Source organism: Ursus americanus, chromosome 5 (assembly GCF_024610735.1).
Source record: "Ursus americanus isolate L20-20 chromosome 5, mUrsAme1.1.p, whole genome shotgun sequence".
Lineage (NCBI taxonomy): Eukaryota > Metazoa > Chordata > Mammalia > Carnivora > Ursidae > Ursus > Ursus americanus.
Genome location: NC_142131.1, coordinates 34,538,921 through 34,560,750, shown reverse-complemented (window position 1 = coordinate 34,560,750; position 21,830 = coordinate 34,538,921). Strand labels below are relative to the sequence as shown.

The 21,830-nt window shown below is 42.1% G+C and overlaps 1 protein-coding gene across 3 annotated transcripts in view; it reads left to right on the top strand.

Annotated features, from left to right (window-relative positions):
* OCLN (occludin) overlaps positions 1-17,565 on the top strand; it is a 51,489-nt gene extending 33,924 nt beyond the window's left edge. For all 3 annotated transcript variants that reach the window (XM_045809798.2, XM_045809797.2, XM_045809799.2), the window contains exons 5-9: positions 1,321-1,466; positions 8,429-8,641; positions 11,049-11,220; positions 12,244-12,285; positions 15,041-17,565. In XM_045809798.2, the coding sequence (XP_045665754.2) occupies positions 1,321-1,466; positions 8,429-8,641; positions 11,049-11,220; positions 12,244-12,285; positions 15,041-15,142 (675 nt within the window). In that variant the 3' untranslated portion in view covers positions 15,143-17,565. The remainder of the gene's footprint in view (positions 1-1,320; positions 1,467-8,428; positions 8,642-11,048; positions 11,221-12,243; positions 12,286-15,040) is intronic.
* Positions 17,566-21,830: the final 4,265 nt, after the last annotated feature.

The window sequence follows — 21,830 nt, the reverse complement described above, 5'->3', positions numbered from 1 at the left end:
GTTAGTTTCAGGTGTACGACGTAATGATTCCACAACTCTATCCATTATTCATTGCTAATATAAGTATAGTCACCATTTGTCACCAAACATTATTTCAGTCTTATTAACTACATTTTCTGTGCTGAACTTTTCATCTTTGTGACTTGTTTCGTAACTGAAGTTTGCACCTCTTAATCCCCTTTATTTTACCTATCCCCCCATTCACGTCCTCTCTAGCAACTACAAGGTTGTTCTCTGTATCTAGAAGTCCGATTTTTGTCTCCTTTTTTCTTTGTTTATTCATTTGTTTTATTTCTTAAATTCCGTATGAGTGAAATCATGTGGTATTTGTCTTTCTCTGTCTGACTTACTTGACTTGGCTGGACTAATATGACTAGCATAATGCCTTCTAGGTCCATTCATGTTGTTGCAGATGGCCAGACCTCATTCTCTTTTGTGGCTGGGTAATATTACTCCATATGTATCACATCTTCTTTACCCATTCATCTATCGTTGGACACTTTGGTTGCTTCCATATCTTGGCTACTGTAAATAATGCTGCAGTGAACATAGGGATATATACATCTTCTCGAATTAGTGTTTTTGTTTTCTTTGGGCACATAGCCAGTAGTGGAATGACTGGATCATATGGCCTATTTTTAATTTTTGGAGGAGCCTCCATGGTGTTTTCCACAGTGGTTGCACCAGTTCGCATTCTATCCAGTAGTGCCCGAGAGTCCCTTTTTCTCCATGTCTTTACCAATTTCTTGTCTTTTGGGGGGGTTTTTGTTATCGTTGTTATTTTGTCTTTTTATTATTTTTTTTAATATTTTTTATTTATTTATTGGACAGAGAGAGAGAGACAGCCAGCGAGAGAGGGAACACAAGCAGGGGGAGTGGGAGAGGAAGAAGCAGGCTCCCAGCAGAGGAGCCCGATGTAGGGCTCGATCCCAGGACCCTGGGATCAAGCCCTGAGCCGAAGGCAGACGCCCAACGACTGAGCCACCCAGGCGCCCCTGTCTTTTTATTATTTTTGATTTTCATCATTCTGGCAGGTGTAAGGTGATATCTCATTGTGGTTTTGATTTGCATTTCCCTGATGATTGATAATTTGTTTCCTTCTTTGTAATTCTGGACTTGTTAAACTAGCAACGGCGTCATTTGCGTGTTGGTAGGAATACTGATTTGATTGTTAACACTAACAATAACAAGGCAGGTTAATAGTATTTAATGAGCCCAATAAGTATTAGGTAATTTTATATGCGATATTTTTCTTTCATTTCTTTCCCCTTTAAATTACAGGCTCAGTAATAACTTTGTCTCCTGGGGCTGTTTCTTTAGGTGAAAAACGTTTCTGCAGGCACGCAAGACATGCCTCCGCCCCCTTCCGACTACGTGGAGAGAGTAGACAGCCCGATGGCCTACTCTTCCAATGGTAAAGTGAATGACAAGCGGTTGTATTCAGAGTCTTCCTACAAATCAACACCGTAAGTAGCATCTTCCTCCTTCAGATGGAATGAGTTTTAAAAAATGAGTATTGTATATGTTGATAAATCAGTTCCTGTTGTACCATTTGCTTTAAAAAGTAAATTTCACAGTTTCCTAAAGCCTGGAGACAGATCTCCTGCATTGTTGGTGGAGACTTGGAAGATGAGAAGGGTGGGACTGTGAGCTGGTGGGATCTTCTCCCCCTTCGAAGCTGAAAGTGCTTCTTTTCTCTTGCTGGTTTAATAGAGAAAGGTCAGATAGCGTTTTTTCACTCTAAAAAAGTAGTTCTCTTCCCTGTTGCTGGTTTTGAAGTTGAGGTGAGAGTGAAGGACGTTATTGATACAAAGCAGAGCTGTGAGGGGTTCTGTCTGTCCTTGCCTGTAACTACCAGATCTCATTACTGGAAGGGGAAGGTGGCTGGTTGATGATCCCCTAGCCACATACATTTTTATTTAACGAGAAGACTTTGTTCGAATTCAGGAATTCTGAGATCTCACTTGCTGTGCTAGATCCTTCATGTTGCTGGGGGATGTGAAACTGATAAAGCCTGTAGGTGTAGCTTTACAAGTAGTGTAAGTAACCTCACAGTGAGCTTCTGGCTAAAGTAGGTGCCATTATGGTTATTGGAATGGTATCCCCGTTGTGGTTTTTGTTTACCCTAAAGCCTAATTCTAATTCAGCCTAATGACTAGTGAGGGAAGGGTATTAGAAACACTGTTACGGACTGGATATAATTTTTGCCTAAGGATGATAAATTACTCTTCTTTTTTTTTTTTTTAAGATTTTATTTTTGGGGCGCCTGGGTGGCTCAGTGGGTTAGGCACCTGCCTTTGGCTCAGGTCATGATCCCAGTGTTCTGGGATCGACCCCACATCGGGCTCCCTGCTCAGTGGGGGGGCCTGCTTCTCCCTCTCCCTCTCTGCCTGCCACTCCACCTACTTGGCTTGTACTCACTCTCTCTGTCAAATAAATAAATAAAATCTTTAAAAAAAAAAATTTTTATTTTTAAGTAATCTCTACACCCACCATGGGGCTGAAACTCACAACCTTGAGATCGAGAGTCGCAGGTTCCAGCGACTAAGCCAGGCAGCCAGCCCATCTTCTTATATATAATTCTAGAACTCTAAATTCCTTTGTAGACTAAAAAATAAAAAACATTCCCTTTAACTACTTTGATTGTTTTCAGTTAAAGGTGTATCTGCTGGAAAACTTTGTGTTGCTTCAGTTTAATCTCCAAATCCGACCCACCCCCACCCCTCCCATTTAGTGGTCCAGTTTATATAGAAATCACCTCGAGTGCATGGTAGTTTGGTCACCTGGAACCCCTTAAGATGACACCAGCAGCTAAGCTAATTATGGAATCAGTTTGAGACAATAGGTTCCATTGTTACCCCGGAATAGAATTTGGAAACAGACAGCAGTTTGCCTTACCGTCAACATATATATTGTTTTGGTCTTCAGAATTGACTTGGCCTTTGGTTTCAGTTGTGAGTGATTTGGAGGAAGAGTATTTTCTGTGTTCTCCTTCTGTTTGGATTTTGACAAAAATCCAAAACACTTGAGACTGTTAGGGGCAAAGGTGTACAAAGTAGAGGCACAGTCCTTGTAAAAGTTCAAAGCTATGATTTGCATGACTTCCATGCATTCATAATAAATATTTATAATGCATCTTGTGACCAGCTGTGCCTCTAAATTAATTATTAAAGCCTGAATGGTTGCATAACATTCCACATGCTGTCTCTTTTCATGAAAACCAAGATATCTTCACAAATTCATTTGGAACAATTTAAAAATCTTACTTATTCTTGAATAAGCCGGTACATTTGTAATGTAAAATTTAAAAGGGACAAAGGGATAGCTTTTTTCCCCCAGCTACCTAGTTCCTATTCCTAGAGGCAGCTACTCCTAGAGGCAGCTAGTGTTACCACTTTTTTTTTTTTAAGTAGGCTCCATGCTGGTGCAGGGCTTGAACTCACAACCCTGAGATCAAAACCTGAGCTGAGATCAAGAGTCAGATGCTTAGCCACCTGAGCCACCCAGGCACCCCACCAATTTCTCTTATATAACCTTCCAGAAATTATTTTTAAATAAATATGCTGGCCAAAATGTACATTAGTTAGATCTTCCTTTAAAAAATACTGGCATTTTGGGGGGCGCCGGGGTGGCACAGCGGTTGAGCGTCTGCCTTCGGCTCAGGGCGTGATCCCGGCGTTATGGGATCGAGCCCCACATCAGGCTCCTCCGCTGTGAGCCTGCTTCTTCCTCTCCCACTCCCCCTGCTTGTGTTCCCTCTCTCGCTGGCTGTCTCTCTCTCTGTCAAATAAATACATACATACATACATACATACATACATAAATACATACATACTGACATATTAGTGGGTACCTGGGTGGCTCCGTCAGTTAAGTGTCTAACTTCGGCTCACTCATGATCCTGGGGTCCTGGGATCCAGCCCCATGTTGGGCTCCCTGCTCAGCGGGGAGCCTGCTTCTCCCTCTCTCTCTGCCCCCCCACTCGTGCTCCCTCACTCTCCTCTATCTCAAATAAATAAAAATAAAATCTTAAAAAAAATCCTAGCATATTAAATGCATTATTAGCAGTGTGTCTTGGAGATTGTGCATATCGGTATACAAAGAGCTTATGTATCTGTTTTATAGCTGCATAATATTCCACCAGATGGATATACTATAATTTGTTAATTCCATATTGGCACTTACTTTTCCCCTGTGTTCCATTATTACTAACCGCTGCAGGGTGTATAAACTTGTATGTATATCACTTTTCACGTCTGTGAATGTAGCTGGAGGAAAAATACTAAAAGCAGAAGTGCTGAGTTGAAAGAAATTTCCTATTTCACTTTGATGGGTATACTCAAATTGTAGTCCCTAGGGGGTGTACCAATTCATATTCCCAGCCTGTACCCTAAAACTTTTTTTTTTAAGATTTTATTTATTTATTTGACAAAGAGAGAGAGACAGCCAGCAAAAGAGGGAACACAAGTACGGGGAATGGGAGAGGAAGAAGCAGGCTCCCAGCGGAGCAGGGAGCCCGATGTAGGGCTCGATCCCAGGACTCTGGGATCACACCCTGAGCTGAAGGCAGATGCTTAACAACTGAGCCACCCAGGCGCCCCAACACCCTAGAACTTTTTTGAAGGTCTAGAAAATGCGAAAGTAATGCTTAGTTTCAAAATCCAGAAGAAGGGGAGGATGGGGACGGTGCTAAGGGATGTGATAGGACGTTATCTCCTGATTTGTATGCACTAATGTTGGAAGGAACTTGGAGCCTCTAAGAAATAATAGAAATTGCCAGGTGTTGCCCATGGCAGAGTACTGTATGCTCTGGAAGATTCAGAGCACATCCCCTTGGATGGGGTAGGTAGGGATGCACGTTAGTCAGGCTTTCATAAAAGTGCTTAGTAGCCCACTAGCTCCTCTCCTTGCTATCTAGTGGATAGGCAAGGAATTAGAACAGGAACATTGTGTCTGAGGTCCATGGTAAGGATGAGGTACCTCAACACTAAGATTTTTCCCCCCAAAGCATAACACACATTCAGTAAAGAGTACTAATCTTGAGCATACAGCCTGATGATTTTTCACATGTGTGAACACTGAAGTAACCACCACCACACCAACAGAGAGACATATCAAGCACTCTAAAAGGCCCACGTGTACCCTTTCTTCATTGATATCCCCATCCCCCCACCACAATTTTGATGTCTATAACTAGGCATTTTATTATTGGAGTTCTTATAAAGTGGAATTATATGGTAATTACATCTGGCACCTTGTACTTGTCATAATGTCCTATATCTTAGAATTTCAAGGCAATCAGAATTCATACTGGGTTAGGAGATAGGAGAATTTAATTGAAAGTGGTTGCTTCTCCACCTTTTCTAATTAAATTTAGGAGATACCCCCTATTAGTTACATTCCTTACTATCCTGTCCAAATCCAGGATGAATTCATCTTTACAAGTCAAGAAAGTTGAGTGTTGACATGTCACAGAGCTTTCAAGGCAGACTGACACCCTGGAGTGCCAATGAAACCTTGTATGGTAGCGTAAAGAGGCTAGTAGGATAATCTGTTAGGACTATATATGAATTGTAGGAATTCACTGGTTCACATTAGACCAAGGGATGGTCTTACTTCAGGAATGGCATGGGCCAGGAACTCAGAAGAAAGGTTACCAGGGCCCCTGTTGCTATGTGGGCTTTATTCTCAGTACAGCTTCTATTAAAGCAGGACAGTCATCCACATTTTCCAGGCTACATTGACCTTCCAGCACAGGATTTGGAAAATGGAATGTCCTTTCCCAAAGCTGACATATAAAATATATTGAAAGATTCCTGATTGGTCCTTTTTGGATCATTGTCATTCCCAAGGCTAGGGAGATGGGGGTTCTCTGATTGACAAGGCTCAGATAGTCCCCCCAATAATAGTGATAGTTCTAAAATACCTTGTACGGGCACCTGGATAGCTCAGTCGGTTAAGCATCTGCCTTCGGCTCAGGTCATGATCCCAGGGTCCTGGGATAGAGCCCCACATTGGGCTCCCTGCTCAGGGGGGAGTCTGCTTTTCTCTCTCCCTCTGCCTCTCCTCCCTGTTCCCTTTGTCTCTCAAATAAATAAATTCTTTGAGAAAAAAATTAAAAATAAAATACCATGTACATTGGGGCGCCTGGGTGGCTCCGTCGTTAAGCGTCTGCCTTCGGCTCAGGGCGTGATCCTGGCATTATGGGATCGAGCCCCACATCAGGCTCCTCCACTGTGAGCCTGCTTCTTCCTCTCCCACTCCCCCTGCTTGTGTTCCCTCTCTCGCTGGCTGTCTGTCTGTCAGATAAATAAATAAAATCTTTTAAAATAAAAAATACCATGTACATAGGACACTGATGTTGATCATGCCTCGTTACTCTTCTCTCACTGATACTGGTGTCATCAGAAAAGAGGATTCTTGTGAATGTGTTTTCAATTCAGGAATTCTCTTGAACACCTGCCATGTACACAGTAGTTGGCTAGATGCCCTGGGAATACCATGTCCTTGTTCACATGGAGGTGGCAGTCTACCATGGCAGAATACCGCACACGGTAGCTACTCTGAGAGTCAGGGCAAGGTAGGAGCACCAAAGGCATGTGAGGGAGGGTGTGTGAAGAAAACAAATGAATAGAAAAGAAAGAAAACACAAGGATGAACTTCTGGACCTGGAGACTGAGTTGGAAACCAAGGAAAGCATACAGCTGCTTGCCTCTTCAGGGTCATGCCGATTATGACCTACTGGCATTTGTATCTAAAAGTGGGTTCAAAGATTATTGATGGTATACATATTACCTAACTCTTTAATTTGTAAATACTTGTAAGCATTTTGTGTTTAGGTTTTATGCTGTATCAAGTATGTTACCCTTTAGTGTTTCAAAGTATGTAGGAGAGTGGGAGGTGGAAAACTTCCAAAATAAAGATTATTAATTTTTTTAAAAGATTTTATTTATGTATTTGAGGGAGAGGGGGAGAGAGAGCTCAAGCAGGGGGAAGGGGCAGAGGGAGAGGGAGAAGCAGACTCCCCCTGAGCAGGGAGCCCGACAAAGTAAAGATCTATACTGTCAATGTCAAATGTAATTATGAGAGGAGGCCTGTTTTAATGTTTTAGGTTTTGTTCTTTTCTGATTTCTTTTGCTGTTTGGCTTCCTTCTTCTCTAGCCCCTACTCCCTCCAATACACCTACTGCATTCCCAAAGCAGGAAGCATAATACCCGGCAATTTTGGCAGAGTGTCTAGGAACTTGTTACTCATTAACTCATGGAGAAAGTCACATTTTCCCTCCTTTAGATGCAGCAATAACGTAGCACGCAAAGCCACCGTACCGCGAATACATTCAGAAAGAAGGCGTAAATCCCACTACCACCCCCAGCTATGCACACACATCCCAAGGCTTTAGGCTTCGACAAGACATTAGTAAGTGTGATAGAAATCTGAAGACTTGGACAACAGTTAGAAGCAAGCAGTTCTGGATCACCTGGAAAATAGAGAACGCCTCATAGACAAAGCTCAGGATTTTAGTTTCTCTTAAGTTGAAAGCAATGAGAAAACAACAATGTTCGGATATTTTTAATAGTCGATTCGAATAACAAGGCTGAGGTTGGAAAGTCTCTGGTGTGTCCTTTGCCTCCTTTTCCTTCAGCTCCGCTACAAGGGAAAGTTAAGTTCTGCATGGCGGTTACTCAGAAGTGCTTAACAGTTGCCACAGCTCTTGCTATTCTGTTGTGTGTTTGACTTCATTTTCATGCTCGTGGCAGAAACACATGCAATTAAACATCTGATGCAGTATTAACTAATTGCGTTAGGAAAATACGTCTAACGAGAATCCTTCCCTGCTGTTCAGTCTCCATGGCTATAGGATTAACATAGCAATTTAAATTTTTAGTATTTTAGTTTTCCAAGATTGTATCTTGAAAAGAAAATTGACGTATAAGAGTCTAAAATTAATACTAAAAATGCTTACGTCTGAGAGCAGCTTCCCAAGGTAGCCAGGTACGTGCATTTCTCTTCTGCACCCAGCATCCCATGAAGCTGGAAGAACCTGTAGAAAAGAATACTGAGCATTATTTTCCTGACCAGCTTTTGTGGAGTGAGTCCCTGGCCCCGGTCCGGTGAACACCCCTTCCACATCAGCCCGGGCTTCCTGCAGTGGTCTCAGATCCGTCTTACTCAGGAGGTTTTACAAGTGGGCTCTCCTTGCGGTGGAACCCTCAAGCCACTTGGTGTGCTCCAGGGGGTCTGAGCTTGCGTGAACCTCCACGCAGGAGCCCAGGGGTCTGCCTTGTGTTGAGTACGTGAACTGCCTGCGTGCGTGCACCTGGGCGTGGAGATGCGTCCCAGCGCGTACTCTCGCTGCTCTTTGTGGTTACACTGGCCAAGGGCTGTAGTGTCCCTGGCGATCCCTGAAAGCTGATTGCTGTTTTGTTAGGGTGCCCGAAGTGGTGCAGGAGCTGCCGGTGACCTCGCCTGTGGATGACGGCCGGCAGCCTCGCTACAGCAGCGGCAACTTGGAGACGCCTTCCAAGAGGGCCCCCACGAAAGGAAGAGCGGGCAGGTCCAAGCGGCCCGAGCAGGACCACTATGAAACAGACTACACGACCGGGGGCGAGTCGTGCGACGAGCTGGAGGAGGACTGGATCAGGTAGTGGGTGGCCTCGTGCTGGAACCGCTTGCACGGGATCGGGGTGTGAGCCTGGGCCAGCCGGCCTGGGGAGTGCTTGGGGAGTGCTTGCTCAGCTGGGGTTGGCTGGTATGGTTTCATTCTCCGACAGCCCAGACTGGTTGTTAGGTTTTCCCCCTTAGTACTCTTTGGTAATGAAGATTGACGGGGAGGGGACATGCTTGGCTGTGACTGTGTCCTAAAAAAGAAAAACACAGTCTTCCACAAAGTGACTGTTGAACTCGCACCAGTAGTCACCCAAGAAAGGTCTTCCAAACAAATAAAACACCAGTATAGAGGAACTTCGGTTACTGATTATAAAATTCCCGGACCGGTGCTATGGCTTTGTCTTGGCATTCACTTTTACGTTAAGGTTTCAGCATGAGACCGGAGATTCTTTTAAAAGTTTAATCCAGAGGACTTTGGCAAACAGTTATGTAAACAATTAAGTTAACAATTCAGTGTTCTGCCCAAGGCTGTGGTTAAGTTCCTATGTGTGCTGGTGGTTGAGTTACAGGTCATCATTACCAGCTATATTCATGTGCAATGCGTAGCCCTTTGATGCCCAAGTGTTCTGAGAAGTGGGACGCAAATCAGAAACATTTGCGGTGTGAATGGTGGTTCATCAAAACATTGCTTCTCAGGGTGTAGTCTCCTGGTGGTTCTCATACCTCACCTTCCCCTCTCTCCACAAGAGTTCTTGGTCAGGGACGCCTGAGTAGCTCAGTAGTTAAGCCTCCCAACCCTTGTTTCGGCTCAGGTCATGAGATTGAGCCACGTGTGGGGCTCCCCACTCAGTGGGGAGTCCGCTTGAGACTCTCTCTCTCTCCCTCATACATTCGCTTGCTTGTGCTCTCAAATAAATAAATCTTCGAAAAAAGAAGTTCTTGGCCAAGTTCAGCCATCTAGGTATAAAATATTTTTTTTAACTTGAATCACGGAAGATTTAAATGAAAACTTGTAAGAAACCTGAATTCTTATTTTACTTTTGAGCAAATCATTTAATTTCTCCCCTTCGTAAAATGAAGATGTTAGGTCAATTTAGATGTCAAAATTGAAATTCCATGTTGCTATGAAGTTCCTTAGTCCTCTGCAACAATTCAGAGTTATTTCCTCGGTGGATTATTCGTTAATACCATCACGGTGATATGTAAAGAGTAGCTAGTATATTGAGAGATACAAGTGATACAGAATTTCAGGGCTTTTTTCACTGTAGTGCCTTTGTCACATTATTTATACGATGAGCATGTATTTTTGTACATGTACATTTTAAAGTCTACTTGTATAATTAAAGGACTTAAAATAAGCTATTTCTGCTTAGGAAAACAAGATCAATTAAAAAAACAATCTGAAGACTGTAGTTGGTAGCAGAAAACAGCCAGCTGCCAGTCAGCTGCTCTGCCACAGTGATGATGAAAACATAACTTTGGGGGCGCCTGGGTGGCACAGCGGTTAAAGCGTCTGCCTTCGGCTCAGGGCGTGATCCTGGCGTTCTGGGATCGAGCCCCACATCAGGCTCCTCTGCTATGAGCCTGCTTCTTCCTCTCCCACTCCCCCTGCTTGTGTTCCCTCTCTCGCTGTCTGTCTCTATCTCTGTCAAATAAATAAATAAAATCTTTAAAAAAAAAAAAAAGAAAAAGAAAACATAACTTTGTATTCCCGAATTCTAGTTTTGAGACTTCAAACATAAATATTCTATTATCACGTGGTGTTAAAATAAATGAGTTCCTATGACTTGAACCTTCAATTTCATAAATGATTTTTAATTTTATTTCTAAAAATTATATAAGCATAGTATTTTGTTTTTAAAGATGTGTTTATTTGAGAGAGCATGCACGAACTGGGGGAGAGGTGGAGTGAGAGGGAGACAGGGAATCTCAAGCAGACTCCCCACTGAGCGTGGAGCTAGACGCAGGACTTGAACCCAGGACCCTGAGGTCGTGACCTGAGCAGAGACCAAGAGTCAGTCACTCTGCCGACTGAACCACCCAGGCACTGCACTCCCCCCACCAAGCATAGTATTTTTAAAGCCAAAGGCAGTGATGTATAGAGTATAATCATTCTTTTTTTTTTTTTTTTTTTTTTTGAGAGAGAGAGAGAGGGAGTGGGAAAGAATCTTAAGCAGATGCTGTGCTGAGCACAGAGCCCAAAGGGGCTCGATCTCACTACCCCAAGATCATGACTTATGCCGAAATCAAGAGTCAGATGTTCAACTGACTGATCATTCTTAAGAGAACTTACTTGCATCCCACCTTCCTCTCTCCATAAGCAACAAAAAGAAAACATGAGATTGTCATTCTCTACATCCCACCAGCTGCATTATCTTTGATGAAGAAGACTGGATTTTATGTCTGCTAGAGTCATAAGTAGTCATTTTCTCTATTTTTAGGGAATATCCACCTATCACTTCGGATCAACAAAGACAACTCTACAAGAGAAATTTTGACACTGGCCTGCAGGAATACAAGAGCTTACAAGCAGAACTTGATGAGGTCAATAAAGAACTTTCTCGCCTAGATAAAGAATTGGATGATTATAGAGAAGAAAGTGAAGAGTACATGGTAAATTCAAACCTGATAATTGTATATTATATATGATGTTATTCTAATCTATGAAGATATAGTATCTTTTCTGTTAAGGCTGATTCAAATTTTGCTAGCAATTCTCAAATTGATTTCCTTGAAAAATAACTGAAGTCCAGTCTTGGATGAAGTCTTTCCAAATTGAAGAGTGTACTAATGTAGTTAAGAAGTACAAAACAATAGGCTATGTACGTATATCCCTTCCTATTAAAAAAAAAAAAGCTATATTTTTCTATTCATAAACACAGTTCATTCTTCTGTAAAATATTAACATTACAGAATTGGGTACAGAAAAATAAACTGCCTTAAATTCTATCACCTGGTTGTCACCCAAATATTAGTTGTTAAAATATCCCCTTCATGCAAAAGTGCACCTAGACACACACCATCTTTGATGAGAAGTTATCTTATGTTTTATGTCAGTATTGATTCATGGATATCTGTTTTATACTTTGGGTTATAATCCAATACTAGTTTAGTTTATTGCTCAAATTATTTTAGATATGTATAATATGTAATAGGTTAACTTAAATATATACATAACTAAGAATACATCACAAATACATATATATTATTGTGAGTGTATATATATATTTACGTGTATACATATACATATGCATATATATTGAAGTTAGTTACTGGGGAACTCAGACCAGTTTCATAAAGGGCTGTAACCAGATGAGAGCTATGCTTTACAGAAGATCTCTCTGGTGTCAGCATGGCACCTGGACCAACATGGAGAGAGATGAGAGGCAGCAAAACAAATAGTTACCTGTCTATGTGAATGGAACGTGAGGAATAAGTCACAGATTTCTCTTTACTGGCTTCCCTCAGACCCTCTTGCTGACTATAATAGTTGTAAGAACCTAAAGACTTCATTATTTTAATTTCCTGCATTTTTGGCATTGTTGTCAGTTTTAGCTCTAATAGAACATCAGGAATGTTATTTTTGAAAGAGAAAATGCCCCGCTAAACATACTCTGTTGTGTTTCTCATTAATAGGCGGCTGCTGATGAGTACAATAGACTGAAGCAAGTGAAGGGAGTAAGTATCCCAGATTGTAAGGTGCTTTCAGGAAGAATTTTCTATTATGTGTTTTTTCTTGAACCTTTGAAATGACCATGAACACCTTGTCACACAAGCACTGATGATGACAAAAGACCCTAAAACCGCAAGGTGAAAACTGTAACAGAAGTTAGAACCTTAATTTCGTTGTTTGCAGCTACAACCAGCTCTTACAAGCTTTTTTTAAAAGTTGAAGTGTAGGGGCGCCTGGGTGGCACAGCGGTTAAGCGTCTGCCTTCGGCTCAGGGCGTGATCCCAGCGTTCTGGGATCTAGCCCCACATCGGGCTCCTCCGCTGGGAGCCTGCTTCTTCCTCTCCCACTCCCCCTGCTTGTGTTCCCTTTCTCGCTGGCAGTCTCCATCTCTGTCAAATAAATAAATAAAATCTTTAAAAAAAAAAAAAAGTTGAAGTGTAGGGGCACCTGGGTGGCTCTGTTGGTGAAGCGTCTGCCTTCGGCTCGGGTCATGATCTCAGGGTCCTGGGATCGAGCCCCGCTTCTAGCTCTCTGCTGAGCGGGGAGCCTGCTTCTCCCTCTCCTTCTGCCTGCCACTCCCCCTGCTTGTACTCTCTCTTTCTGTCAAATAAATAAATAAAATCTTTAAAAAAATGAATAAATAAATAATAAAAAATCTTTAAAAGCGACCATATACCTTTGTACCTGGCACCCAGATGAAGAAATATATTTCCTAGTGTCCCTGGCAAACCCCTCTTGTGCTCTCCTCCAATTTTTCCTCTCCCCACAGATAACTACCATCCTAACTTTTTTTTTTTTTTTAAGATTTTATTTATTTATTTGACAGAGAGGGAGACAGCCAGCGAGAGAGGGAACACAAGCAGGGGGAGTGGGAGAGGAAGAAGCAGGCTCATAGCGGAGGAGCCTGATGTGGGGCTCGATCCCATAACGCCGGGATCACGCCCTGAGCCGAAGGCAGACGCTTAACCGCTGTGCCACCCAGGCGCCCCACCATCCTAACTTTTAATATCATAGAGAGTTTAGCCTATTTTGAACTTTATGTACATGGAATCATATAGTATGTATTTTTTATATGTGATTTTTTTTAAGAGTTTATTTATTTATGTGTTTCTGTATGTATTTGCAAGAGAGTGAAAGCACAAGCAGTGGAGGATTAGAGGGAGAGGGATAAGCAGGCTCCGCACTGAGCATGGAACCCAGTGTGGGGGCTTGGTTGGGGCTTGGGTTGTTCCCAAGTTATGGCTTTTATAACTAATGCAGCTTCAAAAATTTTTGTAAGTGTCTGTGCACATGTGCACACATTTCTTAGATGTACACTTGGGAGTGAAATTTCAGGGTCATTGGGCGAGTGTCTGTCTGACCTTGGGCCAATGGTGTCAGACAGCTTTCCTGGTTTGCCGGTTTATATTCCCAATGAGCTGTGTAGATTCCCTTTGCATCGTATCCTTGTCAACACTTGGTGTTATCAGTCTTTCTTGGTTTAAAACTTTGTTTTTAAAAGATTTTATATTAATTTTTTTTTTTTAATCACAAACACCATAATTTTAAATGCAAGAGTTTAAAAGAGTATATAGTGGGGCACCTGGCTGGCTCAGTTGGTAGAACATGTGAATTTTGATCTCGGGGTTTTGAGTTCAAGCCCCATGTTGGTCATAGAGATTACTTAAAAAAGAAAAAAAAAAGAAGAGTATGAAGTAAAATCCCTGTCTTGTTCCCCATTTACCTATTTCTCCTTTCCCAAGTCAACCAATATCACCAGTTTTTGTTTTACTAATTTTTTTAAAAAGATTTTATTTTGGGGGGGCACCTAGGTGGCTCAGTTGGTCAAGTGTCTGCCTTCAGCTCAGGCTCAGTGGGGAGTCTGCTTCTCCTTTCCCTCTCCCTGTAGGTGGCTCCCTGTTTCTCTCTCTCTCTGTCAAATCAGTCAGTCAGTCAATCAATCTTTAAAAAAAGGATCTTATTTTTGGGTGCCTGGGTGGCTTGGTCAGTTAAGCATCTGCCTTGCTCAGGTCATGATCCCAGGGTCCTGGGATCGAGCCCTGCATCAGGCTCCTTGCTCAGCATGGAGCGTGCTTCTCCCTCTGCCTGTTGCTCACCCTGCTTGTGCTCTCTTTCTCTCTCTCTGTCAAATAAATCAAAATACAATCTTACCAAAAAATCTGAAAGAAAAAAAGATTTTATTTTTGGGGTGCCTGTGTGGCTCAGATGGTTAATCGTCCACCTTCCGCTCAGGTCATGACCTCTAGGTCCTGGGATGGAGCCCCGCTCTGCCCCTCCCCCGCTGGCGTGCGCGTATGCACGCTCTCTCTCTCAAATAAATAAAATCTTACAAAAAAAGAAAAAGATTGTATTTTTAAATGTCTACACTCAACACTCAACGTGGTACTTGACCCCCACAACCTTGAGACCGAGAGTCACATGCTCTACCAACTGAGCCAGCCACGCACCCCTGTTTTACTGATTTTTTAGGTGATGTGTTAACAAAAAGGCCAGTAAGTTTTTTGGGTCACTTAGCAAATCACTAGAAATTAGCGCATGCTTTGTAAAACCCAGGTTAGAAGGCATGATTGAGCAAACAGAATAAACTGCCTGTGTGGTCAGAGAAACTGCCGGTGCCTGTATTTGTTACTCCGTTCATCAGCCCAGCAATTTTATTTGACTATTCCGTGATTTTTTTTATTCACCTCTGCCTTCCTAGCAGCTAACACAACTTGTTTTTATTTTGTTAAACTTACCTGGTTTATTTATTTTTCTTTTTAGTCTGCAGATTACAAAAATAAGAGGCATTATTGCAAGCAGTTGAAGAGCAAATTGTCACACATCAAGAAGACGGTTGGAGATTATGACAGACAGAAAACCTAGGAGGCAGATGCCCATGGTTTGAGAGATCAAGAAGTGTTTAACATCTCTGCAACGTTGTCAGAAGGCAAAATGACTTTGGATTCTAACCCAGGAGGCCAAATCTTTGTGATCATGACAAAGTTTTGGTAGCTTTAATATCATCAGTATTGAAGCATTTTAGAAATCGCTTTTGCTAATCGACTGGGCTGAACACTCCAATAAGGATTCTGTGCTTTAAACTTTGGCTGTTAAGGACTGACTGACTGCAGGTTGAGGTCTTTAAACCTTGGAGGAAGGTCCCACGGTGACCTGTGCTGTGAACGCGCATACGTGGGGCAGTCTTCTCTTAATACGTAAGTGCGCTCATTAGTTCCCATAGGTGATCTCGTCCATTCCTCCCAGAAGTCTGCCTTCAGAACTGTTATTTATAAGCATTCCTTCTCAGGTCAGGAAGCTGGGTCCCTGCGGTGAAGTCTCTGCGAGTGCCTGCTTCCTGGCTTGCAGTTTTGGTTAAGTCTGTTTTGTGACTTGAGTCCATGAATAAAGTCCCTGGCCTTTAGTATGTTAGCTACTATGGCTAGTGCATTTTACCGATCTCCCTATTGATTTTTTTCTGTGTATAAATGGTATTAAAAGAGCTCTTTATTGTTTTATGTTATCTGGGTAATAAAGATCATGTAAAAATAACAAATTGTGAAACTTAAAGATTGTAAATAATATATTCACCTTTTAAGAATACAAATTTAAACCTCCTGGTTAGAATTCTGTTGTGTATTTTAAAATACTTTGTAATCTTTTATGGTTTACATGCATTTTGTTTGTTTGTTTTAAACCAACTAGGCTTTTTCATTGTATCAGTGTATCTGATGACGTTGCTAATTCAGTTGTGACTTGAATTGTATCTTACAACAATATTCAAGTTCTGTACATACTTTATAAGGTATTAAACCTGGTGGTGTCTTTCTTTCATATACTTGTTTGACATCATTAGTGCGATTAATATTAAGTTTTGGAAATGAGAATCAGTTTTATCTGTTAATGTTTTAAACCATTTTGGGTGCTGTGCTGGTTGCTAAATGTCCCAGTCATTCGACCATCAGCAGGCTGATTTGTCTGGAAATAGAGGGCAACCCCACAAAACATCAGATTATTTCAGATGGTGCCCTTGGTTCACCACTTTTTTTTTTTTAAACTTAAATTCTTATTAGTAAAGTAAAATTAGCTGATTGTAGTGGGCATATAGCTAGCCCAGTTGATTGCGATGCTCTCCTTAGTTTAGAACTGTTTTTGTGAATATTTTTGAAGAATAATCTTTAATCATTAGTATACAATTCAGACATTTAAGTATGTAATTCTTTATATACAAGTCTGAATCATTTTCCAAAGATACATCTTAAAATAATGTTTCTATTATAACATTGATTCATTTCTTCAAATTGAAGAAATTCTTAATTTTCCATGTGCTGTACATACTTACTATAAAAGGTAATAGTTGATAGTTTACCATTTGGTGTGAAACCAAAAGGTATGAAAAGACTCTCTTGAGCAACTTCACTCATTTTTATGTGTGCTAAAATTTCTATGTTCTTGGAAGTCCGTGTACTAAGATTATAAAGATGGCAAGGTTACCAGGGTTCTCTCTATACAGCTGAATGAACAAAATCAAATACCGTGAATTTCCATTGTAAAATTGTGTCAGAAAATTGGACTTAGAAATAAAACACAAGAAAATCATTTCTCAAATGTGGTGCTTAAAGACCACTTGGGATTAACCAGCTGGATGTAACTTTGAAGAACCACTTAGGCCAATTTCTAGTTTGGAAAATAAAGAGGTTTGGGTTAGATGTCGGAAGTCTTGGACATCTCTGACCTGAGATTCTCACGTCTGCAGTCTGCCTTCTATAAACGATTGTTCCAGAAATTCTGTTATGAAAGCATGTGGTCCTGCTGATAAAGGTTAACTGCACACAGGGATTCCTTTACATAGGTGATTCCGTATTAAAAGTAGGTAAGATTAGTATTTTAATTTCTCTTTTGAAAAATTTAAGGAAATATAGAAAATTATAAACATGCATATATCCATGTGCCAGGAAGAACAGGTGTTAGTTTTGTCATATATGCCTTGTATTTTTGAAATAAATTGAAGTCTTAGTATAGTAAAAGTTACATTGTATGCACACACATATATGAAATTATCATTTAATCTTTATAACGTTCCATTGACATGTAATCATTTCTCATTCTTATTTAACAGGTAAGAAAACCGATGATGTGGTAGATTAACTGGCCCACTGTCACACAGTGGCAAGTGATTAAGTAGGATTGGAATCTTGGTCTGTTGGAATATTGGGTTCTGTACTCCCATTCTAGTTGACTGTCACTAAATTCATGGGTTGGGTAAGATGGGATTGCTGTGTCTGATGTTAATAAATTTTATAAGTGCATTTTCAGTACTTTTATTTGACGTAAAATGTTTCACATGAAATTATCGAAAGTATCTGTCATGACCCGAATGGGTGTGTATGTGTAAAGAAGGGTATGAGCAGAAGAGTTGCCCAGTTGTGGCTCTGGGGACCCTCAGTGGAGGCTGTAAGAGTTCCTCACACACAGACGTCCTCGCTCTTTCATCACTGTGGTAGGAAGTGTCTCATCTGGACATCTCTGAAGGCTTAGCTGGAGGAATCGGGATTCGGACCCAGTCTCCTGGCAGCCTGTGGTTCTAAACTAACTGTGTAACTTCTGTGAAAGGACAAATGACCTAGATGGAGGGCTGTGCCATCCCTCCTCTCACATTTCATCTTGTTCACATGTCTTTTAATGGGAACAGTTTTCATAAAGAAAAATGCCCAAGTTACTTGGGTAGTTTTTAGAAAGCACTGTTAAGCTAAAATAATGCCACTTTGCAGTTAAGAGAAAAGCATGGAACCATAACAGTGATTTTGTTGGGGGGACCACAACTCAGTGTAGGTGCCCCCCTCCCAAGATTTCTGCCACAGGAGGACCTGCTCGCTCTTCCCTGCTTGTGTCGTCCTATTCTTGCTTTGCCCTGCAGCAATGACTTGCTGTGTGACCTTGGACAAATTACTTAGCCTTCCTGTCCCTCAGTTTGCTTCTTGGTGTGAGAACTCTTTGTACCAGATCTCATAGGTATCATGAAGGTAGTTAATGTAGGACTTAGAACAACAGTCCTTGTCAGAAAGTAATAAATATGTCCAGTTACACCTACTTTCCAAAGCTGGAAGGTGAGACTTGAAACAAGCTTTTAAAAAGCAAATTGTGTTTTAAGAGTATGTATCATCCCAGGGGCACCTGGGTGGCACAGCGGTTAAGCGTCTGCCTTCGGCTCAGGGCGTGATCCCGGCATTATGGGATCGAGCCCCACATCAGGCTCCTCTGCTATGAGCCTGCTTCTTCCTCTCCCACTCCCCCTGCTTGTGTTCCCTCTCTCGCTGGCTGTCTCTATCTCTGTCAAATAAATAAATAAAATCTTAAAAAAAAAAAAAAGAGTATGTATCATCCCAATCCTTATTGGTCTGTGCTGGGTGCAGCGTTAGGGTATAAATTCTTTTGAATTTTAGTTAGGGAACTGCATTAGGCTTGGCACTGTGACTTCATAGATGATGAACAAGGGCTATCACGTGTCAAAATAAGGGTGATTCTATTCTGTTAAAACCAGTTGTGGAGGTTTTTAATGAGTGTCTCTGCATTGCTTGAGGTTTCTTCTAAAGGTATGGGAATAGGCAAGTTCGCCTCTCCCACTCTCCGAAGTTGTGCACGCTGAATTTCAGCATAATAACACTGGCTGAGCTCTTCATAAATTTATTACCCTGGGGACTGTGTCTGGCTACCCACGGGCAAAGAACAGACTGTTCCAGTCTTCACGGCTGTCCCTTTTACTAGTTGAAACATTAGGCTAGGTTAGATCCATTTCTTCTACCAGTTTGTATACAATTAGAATATTGTGTCAGCCATAGTTATGGCAAGGGATTACCGTGGTTTTATGCGTGTTTTGTTTTGCTTTGGTCCAACTCCTAGTTAAGATCTATGACCAAAATTTATACAGAGGAGAGAAAATGTCACAGTTGTGAGTTTGAGTGATTCAGCCTCCTCTCCACAAGCACACTTTATTGGGGACTCCTATCCTTTTCCTATTTTTTCATTTAAAAGAAAAAAAGGCCTTCCCTAGGGGCGCTTAGCTGGCTTGGTTGGTAAAACATGGGACTCATGATCTCAGGGTAATGAGTTCAAGGCCCACGTTGGGTGTGGAGCCTACATAAAATAAAAACTAAAAAATTTTTAATTAAAAAAAAGTCCTTCCCAGACTGATGGATAGTGAACATATGCAAGATAGATACTTGGGGCTTGGGGTTGTGGCCAGTCGTCCCGAAGGAATGCATCCTGTCTTGGACCATGATGGCCAAGCAGAATGGAGGAAAAGAAAAAGGGAAAAGTGGAGTTTGTGAAGGGAAGGGATAGAGGGAAAGTGGAAAGGGTAAGGAAAAAGTGTGAGTCCTGTGAAGAGTGAAAGATGTGAGGGAGGCAAAAAGAAAAGGTAACTGGCACTGGGAAAGAATCAGCAATGCCAATTTCTCCTCTCCTTTTTAAAGACAACACTGAAAATAATAAGGCCTTCGTGTTCTGGGGGGAAATAAAAAAGTACCTGGTAATGGAGTTGTCACTATGTGATGTGTGAGCTCCGTAAGGTAGGTGAAGTTATCCCCGTTTTATACATCGCACTTAGTTTGTGACTTGCTTGTGGCCACCCAGCTAGTATGGCAGAACCTGATTTTATTTTTTTAGATTTTATGAGACAGTGAGAGAGCGTGCACAAGTGGGGAGGGGGTAGGGACAGACTCCCCGCTGAGCACGGACACCTCCCCCCCCCCCCCCGCAATGTGGGGCTCTATCCCAGGACCCTGAGATCATGACCTGACCGGAAGGCAGACGCTTAACCAACTGAGGCACCCAGGTGCCCCAGAGCCTGATTTTAAATCCAGGTCTTGTCTTTCCAGTATTATGTAGCATGGCTTGTGTTTATGTTTTTGAGGGGGCAGAACACAAGGGAAGATGTTGACACCAACAAAGCAATATAGGCGGCGGGGCGGGGGGGATGTGCTGATGGGGAAGTAAGGAAGCGTCAGTTTCTGCAGTTCCTTCCCACTGTTCCTCTCCTAGATGTAAGTTTTTTCTGATGCTCTGGATGGGCCTTGCCTCTTAATTTCTCAAGTGTGGGAAATGCTAGTGTCATAAAAAGAGAAAAAAAAGAAAAAAAAAAGCTAACCTCCAAGTAGGTCAGTAAATGCATTATTTGTTGTCTTACCGAGGATTATAGCCCGGGAAACAGTATTTCAGATTGCTCAGAACTGCTCTGAAACTTTTAGCTTCACAGGGGGTTATATACACAAAAGCGGGAAGGGGCAGACGTGCTTGCAAGCAGTTCTCTAATGTATAATTATGTGTCACAAGGTGTAATCAATTCGGTTGTAAAACTTCAGCTCCACTGATTTCCGCATAGACCCGTGAAAAACCCTTAGGTCATCTTAATACATTGTGTTTCTATCATATTTGTTAAAAAATACTGCCTGCAGGCCTCTGCTCAACTGGTTTTCCACTTCTTGTTTTTGGGTTCTGCTTGAGGTCACCTCAGACACAGAAGGCTGACATCTTTCACCTATTTTATGGCACTGCAGTTTTCAGGCACACTGCTGATTCCATATATATTAGCAGGCATCTCGAGCATCTCAAACTTGTCCAAAACTGAACTGATCTTATCACCCCCCTCCAACCTCTCAGAAATTGCACCCCTAAGCTTTCAGTTGCTCAACTGAAAACTTTTGGGGCACTGGATCTTTTTTCCTAACACACATCTGGTCTATGGACAAGCTCTAGAATCCAACCCTTCTCACTAGCTGCACTGCCACACTATCCTCGTCCAAACCACTACCATCCCTCCGAAGTTATTAAAATGTTCAGACCCCCAGCCGATTTCAGCAGCCGTCACTCAACCCATTTTCTCATGCAGTCGTTTCCATCTCAGGGCCTTAGCGTTGGTGTTTCCCTCTGTCTCCGAGGTCTTGCCCTAGAGAAGTATGGTTAACTCCCTTCCTTATTTCGGTCATGGCTCAACTGTCTTCTCAGTGAGGACTCCTCTGACTACACTGTGGTAAGCTGGTTCCATTTTCCCTTCCATGCTTAATTTTTCTCTATTTGCAATATCACCATTTGATACAGTATGTTTTTCTTGGTAAATGTCTTCATAGTAGAATTCCACAGGCGGCAGGGACTGGTTTTTAATTGCTATTTACTCAGTGCTTAGAACTGTATCAGGCCCAGGGCAGGTACCCAATAATACTTGCTGCACGAACAGGAGCAGCAGAGCAGTCCCAGAAAACCGTTACACGGCAAGGTTCTGGCTCAGTTGCTGATGCTGCGATCAGTCCACGCCAACCTTTTAGAAATAATATACAAAAATCAAGCTGCTAAGATCCCGGGTCGACGGCTACCCGGCTGAATGGAGATCACTTTTCCCGCCTTTCTGTGAATAACCACTGAAAGTGGAGCAAGAAGCTCCCTCTCGCACCCTAAGTCAGCTCTTACGACGCCCGGCCCCCGAGCGCTCCGCTCCTTCGACCGACGCTCACAGCAACCGGAACTTTTGTGCGCCGCCGCGGCGCGCGGGGGAGGGACTTCCGCAGAATCCTTGGAGCAA